Source organism: Lycium barbarum, chromosome 6, assembly GCF_019175385.1.
Source record: "Lycium barbarum isolate Lr01 chromosome 6, ASM1917538v2, whole genome shotgun sequence".
NCBI classification, from domain to species: Eukaryota; Viridiplantae; Streptophyta; class Magnoliopsida; order Solanales; family Solanaceae; genus Lycium; species Lycium barbarum.
The window spans coordinates 319589-331934 of NC_083342.1; the positions used below are offsets into that span (position 1 = coordinate 319589).

General features: G+C 33.8%; 2 protein-coding genes across 2 annotated transcripts; both read right to left on the reverse strand.

The window, feature by feature from the left end:
• Window positions 1–842: 842 nt before the first annotated feature.
• Window positions 843–3254, reverse strand: LOC132599424 (GATA transcription factor 9-like). The gene is made up of 2 exons (XM_060312797.1): window positions 2583–3254; window positions 843–2062 (listed from the first exon to the last, which is right to left on the reverse strand). Exons 1-2 carry the CDS (start codon window positions 2841–2843, stop codon window positions 1304–1306), a joined length of 1020 nt encoding a protein of 339 aa, XP_060168780.1. The 5' UTR covers window positions 2844–3254; the 3' UTR covers window positions 843–1303.
• An 847-nt stretch (window positions 3255–4101) lies between these two features.
• LOC132600343 (pectinesterase 31) lies at window positions 4102–11397 on the reverse strand. Its single transcript, XM_060313417.1, has 6 exons — window positions 11053–11397; window positions 9143–9247; window positions 8974–9051; window positions 8097–8284; window positions 5117–5290; window positions 4102–4618 (listed from the first exon to the last, which is right to left on the reverse strand). Exons 1-6 carry the CDS (start codon window positions 11296–11298, stop codon window positions 4456–4458), a joined length of 954 nt encoding a protein of 317 aa, XP_060169400.1. The 5' UTR covers window positions 11299–11397; the 3' UTR covers window positions 4102–4455.
• Window positions 11398–12346: the final 949 nt, after the last annotated feature.

Genomic DNA, 12346 nt, shown 5'->3' on the forward strand with positions numbered 1-12346 from the left:
TGCTATTGGTTTATCTCAAAGAGAGGAAAATAGTTTCCTTTTAAATAAGTCATTTCTTTTAAAAAGTATTAACAAATTTTTACCAACTTTGTATTCGTAGCAAATACTAATATAATAAAGCTTTGGATACGGAACACAAACTATAATGTTATATTAATCATGTTTTGAACATAGTGCGTGTGTGTGTATATATATATATATATGTCTAAAAACAGTGCAAACTTATGTATGTTTATTAGCAATATAAAATATATATATATATATATATATATATATATATATATATATATATATATATATATATATATATATATATTATCACTACCCAAACACAACTACATACACATAATTTAGGTCCAATCTACATACATTAACAATAGAATATTTTACACTTTTATATTAATCAAATTAAAATTCAAAGTATCAACTGAGGCTTAAATATTGCTATTATTTTATCTCAAAGTGAGGAAAATAGTTTCCTTTTTAAACAAGTCTTCTCTTTTAAAAAATATTAATAATTTTTGCCAACTTTGTATTCATAGCAAACACTAATATAATAAAGTTTTGGATACGGAGCACAAACTACAATGTTATATTAATCGTGTTTTGAACATAGTATATATATGCATAAAAACAGTGCAAACTTATGTATGTTTATTAGCAATATAAAATATATTTATTATCACTACTCAAACACAACTACATACACATAGATAAATTATAATCCAAATTGCGCACGGGCATCCGCGTCTAGTACGTTTAAAAGAACCGGCTGGACTGTTTTATTCTACCAATCTGTAAATCATGCAAAGCACACTTCGATGTCTTCTTGTAGCCACAAATTGACATCCTTGCACGTACCTAATGAGCAATATTTTCTTACCTGATGTTTTCCATTTAATTCCTTTATTTCCTATTTGGTAAAGAAAATATACAAAATCGGAGAATTAATACATAGGGGATGATGCTAAAGTAAACAAGAAAAGCAACTATTTTGCATTATGAAATTTGGTTTGAGAATATATTGGCACCTTTTTTTGGCAAATGGAAAATGAACATAGGAGATAACTATATCGCTACACTAGCTCCTACTTGTAATGTTCCTTCAACTTTTTTTTTTTTTCTCATTCATCTTTCATATTAATTAATCTCTCGTTCTTTTACCCTAATTATAAAGCTAAAACAAATCCAAAATAAATTAGGAATCTAGTCCTAGGATATTAATCTAGGAAAATTTTGAGAAATTCTCTGAAAAACTCAAATTCTTAAAATAAACTACCTACACTATTATACCATCAAATCACTAAATTAGATGCCGAAAATCGGGTCCAATACGTTGATGAATCAAGTAATCATCGCCATTGGATACGTCGAACATCATGTTCTGATGAAAAAATTGTTGTTGATGCTGTTGGACTTGAAGAAGTTCCTTTTGCCTCCTAATCTCGACCACCTTACGATGAGAATTGGAGTGTTTGGTGAGCACAAAAGTCGGGCTTGCTGCGGGCCGGTACTCGGGCACGAGTCGGCCCGACTTATACCTCACTCCACAAGCATTGCAGAGAGTTTTCGGGCCCATTGGCCCGGTTCTCCATTGTGGTGTCTTGTCAGTAGCGCAATGAAGACATTTTCGACCTTCACTGTTGCTTGTCATGGCAAAAATCGAATTAGGGTAACTTTCTTTTTTCTTCGGAGTTGTTTTCACTTTCTTTTTACTAAAATTAGATGTAACATCAGACTCTGCTGGCGATGACATGGTCGGAATTGTTATTGTAGTTGGAGTTGTGTTGGTTGAAGGAGCAAATACCATTAGGCGAGACTCCCAGTTGCATGGTGCTGCGCGAGACCGCTTGCTACGTGCCTTAGCAGGGACGCAAATCTCATGCCTCAAAATCGGGCTAGTTATAGCCCGATTCGGCTCTGAATGACATTGATGAGTTGCAGAAGTTTCATCAGCTTGAGCTTTCATTCCTGACGTGAAGTGTAGCTTCTGCAAGTCGTCACTCGAAAATGATTCTTCAACGAAAGTCGATAGCCATTCCAACTCAGCCAAGTCATCATACTGTAAAAATTTCAAAAACAAAAACATAAATTAGCAATACTTCAATTTCCATTATAGATTACCCTACAATAATGAAAATTACAGAAGCTACATATAGTCACAAAATCCAACGTGAACTCATGAAGAATAATTATCAGGAAATATCCAATAAATATTTTTCGTCTTGTTTCTAATAATGCATTACTATTTGGGGAAGAAAAAAATTTAATTGTAGAGGAAATAACAAATGCAGCATATGTATGGTCCTCCATAACAAATTAAGAAACCTGGAACTTTCCTTTCTTTAATTTATTTTCCACAGTTTACTCTTTCCCTCATCAATCAAACAAGAAAAAAAGTAAGTATTTCTCCTTTCTAGAAGAAAATAAAAGCCATTGAATAAAACAAAGCTTCTTACGTATAAAAGCGTTAAAGTTACATGTCTAGTAATTTAATTACCATAACAAAATAAAAACAAAAACTAAAGCACATATTAGTTTTAATGCGTTATGTTTTCATTAAAAAAAGAGTAATTACTTACCGGCACGGAGAATTCACCGGAAAAGTGCCCGTCATTGAAACTCTGGCAGCCAATATCACTAGGGAACTGTGATTCTTGATTAATATTATTGCTACCGGAAAATGAAGAATCCATTGAGGTTCCAGTAGCAAAATCAACGTCCAACATGTCATCAGTGACCAATATTTCATCGTCGTTGGGGAAGTCAAGGAGATCCTCAACGACGAAATGGTCACTGACGACGACTTTGCTTCTTTGGAAGAACTCTGGAGTACTTTCCATATCGAATAAACTTTTTCTAGGGTAAAATTTAAGGAGTATTACAGAACGAAGTTATAATGTGTATGAACGTACGTGTGTTGTGTGTGTTTGCACGCGAGCTTTCTAAAGAGAGAAATAGATAGAGAGAGAAGATGGTAGTGAAGATAATGGAGAAGAGAGAGAGGTGGAAGAGGAAGAGGAAGAGAAGGAGGGGGTTTTATTTTTGCGTTTGAAGGGGACAATTGTAGACAACTAAACTTTTGGATTTTGACTAGGACAAATGTATGGCTTTAAATTATACCTACACTAGATTTTTTTTTTTTTCTTGGTAAATAGTCTTATATTTAAATATCTTGTCTCGACGAATTTAGACATTTTATAATTCATCATTTTACGCTAGAATTTCTATTAATAGCAAGGGCAACTGGGCAAGTACATAGTAATGTACTAACAACAAGGATACATATATACTAACAAAAAAATTAACGGATGGTAAAATTGTGTAATTTTATATAACAGCAAGCAATTTGGACATTTTTCATAAAATAAATATTCATGAAGCCATGTTAATCTGGTCTGGTCTGTGTTAGCCACTCCGGTGGTGCCCAAGTTGGTATCTCCCAAATTGGAGGTTTTGGGTTCGATGTCACCTATATGCGCTTCTCAGTCAAGTTCATCGCACAAAATTGCTTAGTGTGATTTATATCTTCTTTGTGATTTCGGGCTATTATCCGTGAAGTGTGGTTTACTCAAAGCGCACCCATAAGAAAAAAGAGTGGTGTGTGTTTTGTTGGGGGTGGAGGGTGGGTTGCAATTGCACGTGACAGAGATGGAGTGTGTGTCAGCTTGACATGTGAGTGGTTTTGCTCAAAGTGACGGTGGTCAATGACACGTGTCATCTATTTAATTTTAAATGAGCATTAACTTCTTCTTTTTTCCCTTTGAATGATTGCTTTGCTCGTTTGGCTCTTAGCTTAAACTTCCAAGTAACGTGAGAGCACGTGAGATCAACAACACGTTAGCCCAGTCCTAATACATTGTATTTGTACCAGATAAAATAGTTAAGTAAAAAATAAATAAATTAAACATATGATTAAAACATGTAATATTATTTGTGTGGCTATAAGAAAGTTTCTATAACTTTTAAGAACTTAAGAGGTACCATTTTATTTAGAACAAACGACACACGTATTAACAAAAGATATATAATCACATTCTTGAACCAACCAATAAATACAAAACATATGTCTTTACGCACACTGTTATCACAAACCCATAGTTGATCAACACATTCACACGTCGATTTATAGCTTAAATTATAATAAGTTAATATAGTTAGGTGTGAACATTAAGTGTGTGTAAACTTTAACATCTCAAAGCATAGCCGCGGTATGGAACTCTTTCCTATGGTGAAGCTCAATGATGATCTTCACAGTAGTAGAAAATACTCTCCCACAAGCTTTTAGTAACTTTGCTACAATAATAAAAGCAACATAGCCACTAAGAATGTGACCTCACTCTCACTAAACCTTCCACAGTACTAAGATTTTATTTATAAAGAGTGGAATTTCAAAATTTTAAGGTATTGATCTGCAAAAGGGTATCTAACGAGGTAATGGCGAGACACCGAGCTTTATGCTGAATATGGTACGCGCAACGCCATCCTCTGACACAGCCAAGGCCTTTGTTGATCTGGATCGATGAAACCATGCATGAGAAACTGTTCTGCTTCTTCATCCATCAATTCTCTGGCCCAGGTCACTCGTTTTGACGGGCAACTACCCGGTCCAAAACACCTGCAGCAGTTTCACCAAAGAACTACCTTAGAGATGATAGCTTAATGATAGGATACACACAAGGGTTAATTAGCTTCTTTTATAAGTAGACTTCGGACACGAATTCAGTGACATTTGAAAAAAAGTAGTATTTGAAGTTGAAGTTGAAAAATGGTAATTGGAAGTTGAACTCGTGTTTGGACATACAGTTCTGTTTAAACAAGTTGATGTTTTGCAAGGGAAAAACCAATCTTCAGAAACTAACCAAAAAGTCATTCTAATGTCAAACAATGTTTTGTGAATACTTTTTGAAAAAGAGGGGAAAAATAACTTGTACAAAGGGGCCCTAATCAACCTGCACACTTCTCATCAAGATTTGTACCTAGAGAAGATTTTGGCCAGACAGCAATTCCTACCTCAATATTTTGTATGCAGCATATGACTAAAATGTTCTGTGAAATAGAAGTTAATATGATTATTTGAATCTTTGTTGTAAATTGAGCATTTCAGAAGACTTACCTATACTCATAGAAGCAAGCAGTTCTCTCATTTTCTGCCTTACCCCAGTTGTTCCAACCGCAATGCTTAATACAGTGATCCATATAACAAAAGGCAAAAACCACTCTCCCGAAAGGCCCCCATGGGCGTCCAAGATGTGTATATGAGGTCGCTCCAGTACCAGTGATCACACATCTTCATAGTCCCAGGAAAATGGTTTCAAAAGAATCAACAAGGCAAGAAAAAAAAAGAATGATAAAAATTAGCATGAAAGATTGAAATTGCAGAGAAAAAATATCTAAATATTAATCTGCCATTGAATTCTTTAGCGAATCAGACATCAATGTGAGGAAAAGTTCGTACCAAGATGAAGCTCTCTATAAAAAGTTTTACTATGAGCTTTCACGATAAAGCTGATTGATAGATGGGTTTACGTTAGATTTATAAAACGACTACCACAAGTCGGAATTCCCAATTAAATCTGGTCACTCACTAAGTGAAACTTTAACAAGATTAAGGATGTGGCGTCATCATAACCTGAGTTGAGCTTTTAACTGGAGAATTTCCAATAACAATTTTTTCGAGTGAAAAATGGACAGAGATCTTAAAGATAATGATGCTTCGACATAAACATGAGTGATAAAATGAAGTTTAAACTTTCTATAAGACCCCATAACTATAGCTAAGATCTTCTAACTGAGACATGTTGGAAAAGGCTAAACCTCTCTTAAACAGCAATTTACCACAGTGAATTAAAAAAAAAAAAAAATTGACAGAGAAGACAAAACAGAAGAGTACTCCAGGTCAAAAATCATGAAGACACGAAGCTCCATCCCCCAACTCAAGACTAGAATTTTCCTTCACAGATAAAAAAATATACGTGTCAACCCTTCAAGTTCCGAGAATCATCACATGAAACTCCCTTCTCTAATATCGAAGTATGACTTCAAAAGTTATGTTTGCAACATTCCGTATCCGGAAACACACAAAAAAGAAAGAGGCTATGCTTGCAACACCTGAACTTTTATTCCAGATTGACCGAAACTATGTGAAGAATTACAAAGTCATTAAATCAAGAAAGACATCATGCTATCACCAACTAGATTCAAATGATCCAATCCCCTTTTTTCTCTTACTATGATTAAAGACTCATGTTATTATCAACTTCGATAATTCATCGTTATAGAAAACACCTTCAATTTTTTTTTTTGTAGGCTTGTTTATGTCTAAAGCCTTTAGGATAAAGAAGCTCCAACTCAGATCCCAATTGCTTCCATCAAACGCTTGTGTCTGGAAAATTTTAAAGCAAAAGGGTAAAATGAGAAGCTTATGTTAAATAGTTTTCAAATTTAAAAAGCTGTCACTCTTTTTGGTACAATTAAAAAGGAAATGCTGCCACATAAACTGGATAGAGGGAGTCGTATTATACCTTTTTCTTGGGGACAAGTTGTACCGAATGACTGTACCTAACTAAGGTTACTAAGTAGCTGCGGACTTGTGTATGAGTAGCTTCTTAGTTCAAGTCAAGGAAGTTCATTGCATAACTTATTTTGGAAAAAAAGACAATGTACACGAAAATACATTGTTCTTCACCCGTTGTAGATTAGCAAAAGAACCAAGCACAGTTTTTGAAATTAATATTCATCTTGCAAATGCTTATAAAGCTAAAACCAATCTACTAGGTCAGTAAACTAAAGCACTGCCAAACATAGATGAAATAGTTGTATCTCCTTTTTAGAGAAGTCAATTCCAGTCCCTTTGTTTTTTGGTTTTGATAAGTTAAAGTTTTTATTAATATGGTACCAAGATGGTACAGGACAAAGTGCAAGACAAAGCTACTATTCCAGTCCCTTTGTTGAAAAAAAAAACCAGTCCCTTTGCACAGTCAAGGAAAAGAAAAGGTGAAATTCTATTTAGGCACTAGGCATTATCACCGCATGAGATGCTATACATCATCTTCAGATAGCGGAACTAGGAGTTGCCTTTTCGAAACCGGGGTGCAAGAATCATTTCTGAGGTGAAAAGGGAATATAAGGACAGTAACAAACTTGATGTTCATCAAGATCTGATTAAGACCACTTCTTGAGATTCAATCCTACTGACAATGTCACAACACACATGCGAGACACACACACACATGTATACATAATGATATTATACATATGCATGTTTATATTTGCATCGGCCTATTTGGATATGCAACTTGATTTGGAAAACAGTATTTAGTAAAAAAGCAATTACATCTTAGAAGTATCTGTTTGTTATTATCTCAAATATAAATTAGAGAAGACCTTGTTCAACCTTTTCTATAATCTGTTGTAGCATCCCAAACGACTAATCCCAAGATTTATGCATTCAAACAGTTACTTTGTGCATCTCTTCTCATAATCAATTAAATCAATGGGACAAAAAGGAACATTCATATTCAAACTAAGTACTGTTATTAAAGGCTACTAGCATAGAGAATCTGAAACAAGGTGTGCTTTATAAATGTGAAATCAAATGGAAGATCAACTTCAATGTAATGAAACCAACCAGAAATCACACAAGCATACCTTTTACAGAAAGTTCATGTACCTTTTGTCAAGGATCTAGACAGATAGGACATCACAATAAATACAGAATTCTGCTTTAAGCTATTGGGCCGATTGGTTTTATGGAAGTTTAGGTGAGATAGTGACACCATCAGATCAGCGAAAGGGCAATGTATCCATGAAATAGGAATTCAAACCAATTATCCCATGGATTAGATAACTCAATAGGCCAGAACCAGATTAATGTCAAGTAATTAAAGTTTCTTAACACAGCCGAGATCTTTAGATGCCTAGAAATGTATTATAGCCTATCAGTATAATGGGACCTTGAATCTGCACAAAATTTACCAAAAGAGCAAAGAAATTAAGTAACAAACATAAGAACCAGCACGAGTTAAACAATAAAGTGGTTCATTTTCTAAATAATCGGAATTCTGAATAATAACCAAATCCAACTAGTCACAAACCTCAGAAACACATAGCCGGTTGTCTCTTGAGAAGATTTCCTGCTTTGTGCAGTAATGAATCCCGTCGATTTGCAGTGTATGTGACAATGCTCTAAAAGAGCAGTGCTATTACCAAAAATAAAATCTACACTTCCTTCGATATAACAATCTTTCAAATATTGCTTCCCGTAGTGCAAATATAATGTATCCTGCAAACATTAATTTATGTTCTTTAGAAAAAGATTAAAACCCCTCAAGGTCGACAATCGTAGACACCACAAAAAATAAAGAGTATGTTGAGCAACAATGTTCCTTGCAATCAAGAAATAAATGTGCTATATACATCCACAAAGGAGACAAATTTGCGGGAAATTAATTAAGCCAACTGTACCTTTTTGAGCATGGCAGGAAAATGAACAGAATTCAGAAATGATCCATAAACATATGAAATCACTCTTGGGGGGGAAATCAGAGCACATATAAGCTACAGAGTTTCTTCTTTGACATGGAGTCCTTGACACTAGCTTTTTTTTTTTTGTTTTTTTTTTTTTGATGAATGGATGCGACAAAAAATTTGTATCAAACTACACAATATCTAGTTAAGGTAGGTTAGTAGCTCTGCTACTGAGAATCGCTCCTGTGTACTCGGGTGTGACATCAACACACCCTTTACCGCTGGAATAAGGCTTTCAATTCTGTTAAGGATGTTCAAATCTTTAGATGTATTGACATAAAACAGTATTTTATCTATATACACTCTATAATCTTCCGGCGAACACCGTTTGCCTGACCACCCTTGGGACCATGTAGCTCCGCGCCTGCTTCTACTAGACATGAAGTTCAAAAGTTCTGGTAAACAATAAAATATGACAGAATGCAAATAATGTAGTGTATGCACCTGCCAACCAAGAAATCTGCAATTATAAAACGCACAACGATCAGCTGTAACTCTGATTGCCACTGCCTGTCCTGATCCCTATTAGAAAAGACCAAAAAGAAATGAAGCAATATGAATCTAGCTACATGCACCATTTGCAAAGATCAAAAAGGAAAAAAATATAGAGTACCTCAGGAGCAGAGTTTTCAAAGGTGATGTTCTCAGCAATAAAATCCTCTCCTTCCACTATTGTACTTCCACATCCAAATGTCCCAGTACCAATTAGCCTTGCAGCCTAAGTGTCAGATATAATGAAAATCAATAACTGAACTGCACAATGGTAAGCATATGAAGCAGAGATGAATGTTGAAGTGACTTTGAATGTTTCATCTAAAATTTCAAACCGATAAAAGATTTAATTTTTTTCACTTAATTATGTGTTACACCACCTATCACGTGTTTAACAGACATAGGACCAATTCTTTTGTTTCATCTAGAGCTACACTTTTATACTTATCTTCAACACGTCCATCATGTGTTTAACATGCCTAGTCGAATTATGCCATTTCATCTAAAAGCTTAAATTACTAAAGAATAGACACTTATTTAACTTGGTTATGTCTTCAACACATCCTTATGGTAAATTGTTCTATTCAACTAAAAGCTGAAAACTGTTAAAGATAGACACTTCTAATAATTTCATTATGTCCATGTATTCTCCTAAAATTGATATCTTTATTTGCTTAATTATGTACTCAATACATCAGTCAAACCGCTCTATAATGGCGTCCTTTGTCCGAATACTTATTGGCTACTACATGAACTGCAATATAACATAGTAACATGGTTCCAAAGAAAACTTGAGAGTTGTAGCAAAATATTTCATAGAAGCTAACTGTTATAGATAGGTCGTAACATATGACATATATTCCACCAAAATGCAATCTTGTTTTTTTTGGATGACGGCGAGATTCGAACCTAAAATAATAAAGCAGGAATCTTCTTCTCTAAAAATTTAAAACAGAAAAGAAACTTGGCCATGAATATTTACTGTTTTCTCGGAATTGAATTCCAAAAATCATGTTTGGCCATAACATTTTGGAAAATTCAAAATTTTCTGGAATTTGGAAAACACCAAAAAGTTTTTTCACTCCAAATCACTCACAAAAATTCAAAAACAAACTCTAATTTGTAATCATGGCCAAAACACAACTCCAATTTCCAAATACCATTTTTCACTCTAAAAACCAGAAAAAACTAGTACTTTTTTTCAAATACTCAAAATTTTCATGGCCAAATGGGCCCTAAGAAAAAGATCACTTCTTTTGATGACGGTGAAACTTGAAACCAAACAATAAAGTATGAATCTTCTCTAAAAATTTAAAACAGAAAAAGAAGCTTAAAAAAAAAAGAAGCATAAACCTATATAATATCACAATTTTCGAAATGCGTTTTACCAACCGAGCACGGTATAAATTTAATCTCAAACTTAATCCTAGAAATCCCATATTTTATCCCGCGTACCAAACGACCCCTTAGTAGTAAATTATTTATAGGAATCTGATAGATGTTCAAGAATTAAGAGCAACCTATTAGCACATTTTAGTAGTTGTGATATGGATACACTTTTCTTTTTAGTCTGTCTCAAAAAAGAATAATACATTTAGTTATTTGACAACAATTTAACTTTAAACTTTACCTTTTGCACTAAATGAGATGATTTATAACCACGCAAATATCTTTGACTTATTTTAGATTTTGACTTATTTTAGATCATAAGATTCAAAAATCTTCCTTTCTTTTTCAAACTCCGTGCCTACTCAAACTACTTCCTCCATTCCATAATAAGTGACATTTTAGGCTTATGCACATCCCTTAAGAAAGTACTCACTGTATTTTTACTAACTTACGCCTAATTAAATGCCTAAAAAAAAGCTTAATGATTCTTGATTATGTAAATAAGGGTCATATTGGAAGAAGAATATCAATATCTTCTTGAAATCCCAAAGCACCAATGAAAAGCCTAAAAAGTCACTTATTATGGAATGGAGGCAGTATATCACGAAGGAGTATAATTGCACATAAAGAAGAAAGATGTACCTGATGGTGATCAATATTAGTGGCAGTATTATTCCAGGTAATTACAGTAACTTCAGGACTAAATCCAGCAAGGGTAATTAAATTCTTGGTTTTGGGAACATAGATAGGCTGTTTATAAACACCAGGAGCTACACGAATGACAGTGCGACACTTGTTGGATAATGGAACGGCGTCTATTGCTTCTTGTACTGTCCGGTAATCAGCTGTTCCGTCTTGTGACACTGTTACTGATACTCTTGATGACATTTTTGGTTCTCAAGTTTTCCAGTGAGAATATTTTGATGTTGCGGAGGAAGAAAGCTGACAAGGGAAGTGTACTTTATCCTTTAGGCTGTCACCAGTAGGCCGTGGGAGGGTGAGGTCCATTATTTTTAAAAAATTATACTATACCAATTTTTTAATTATTTTATTTATATAATTAAAATTAGATTTTTTAAAACAGTTCTATTATCTCAATTTTTCTGTCCGTACGGTTCGATTAATTTTTAGTTATTTTGATTTTAAAGTGTCACCTAAGAATACACCATTATTAGAATGTAATGATGCAGATCTCCACAAACCTATTTGTAGCACGCTATCAAATAAAGCTTCTGTTGGTTTCTTCTGAAACATTTAATGTAAAAACTATTAAAAAATTACATAGAGTAATTAAACTGAAATGTGTTATATCAAGTAGCAAGACAACAAAGATAGCATCATCACAACGTGAATCCCTCACTGATTGACCAGGAAGAAGAGTAATTTGCCAAAGACAATAATGTTGATCAATTGAGCCAAAACAAACGTCAGCTTATAGGCCACAAAAATCACAAGTTGAATTTGAAACGTATATGTCCAGTGGCCAAAATTCCTTTTTATATTTGAAACATAACTTATAAAATATATTTTATATATTCAATTTAACATATTTGTAATATATAAAATATATATTTCATACATGTAAAGCTATTCGGTTCGGTTCGGGATTTTTTTGATTTTTTTAATAAATTAAAAAGACCACCCTAATTGTTCGGGACAGTTTTAAGCTTAAATAAAAAAAAAAACTACGATTTTATTGAAAAAACACTATAAATCTGTTCGGTATGGTTAGGTTCGGTCGGTTTTTCATATTTTTTTGACACTCCTAGTCATCAGTTATTTTATTTCTATGGGAGGGTGGAATAACTAATCTAGGATAAGTTATGTTGGTTCCAACCAAACGACCCCTTAGAGTATTTATTAATTACTATGGGAATCTCATCGATGGTTAAGAATTAAGAGAACATATTATATTTTTAGTAATTGTAGCATGGGA

Excerpts from the sequence above, each read along its gene's own strand:
- LOC132600343 (XM_060313417.1), bottom strand. The coding sequence starts at position 11,298 with ATGTCATCAAGAGTATCAGTAACAGTGTCACAAGACGGAACAGCTGAT. Across the intron at positions 9,248-11,052 it reads CTAATATTGATCACCATCAG|GCTGCAAGGCTAATTGGTAC; the intron begins GTACATCTTTCT and ends TCTGACACTTAG. Across the intron at positions 4,619-5,116 it reads GCTTGCTTCTATGAGTATAG|GTGTTTTGGACCGGGTAGTT; the intron begins GTAAGTCTTCTG and ends AAACTGCTGCAG.
- LOC132599424 (XM_060312797.1), bottom strand. The coding sequence starts at position 2,843 with ATGGAAAGTACTCCAGAGTTCTTCCAAAGAAGCAAAGTCGTCGTCAGT. Across the intron at positions 2,063-2,582 it reads CCGGTGAATTCTCCGTGCCG|TATGATGACTTGGCTGAGTT; the intron begins GTAAGTAATTAC and ends AAATTTTTACAG.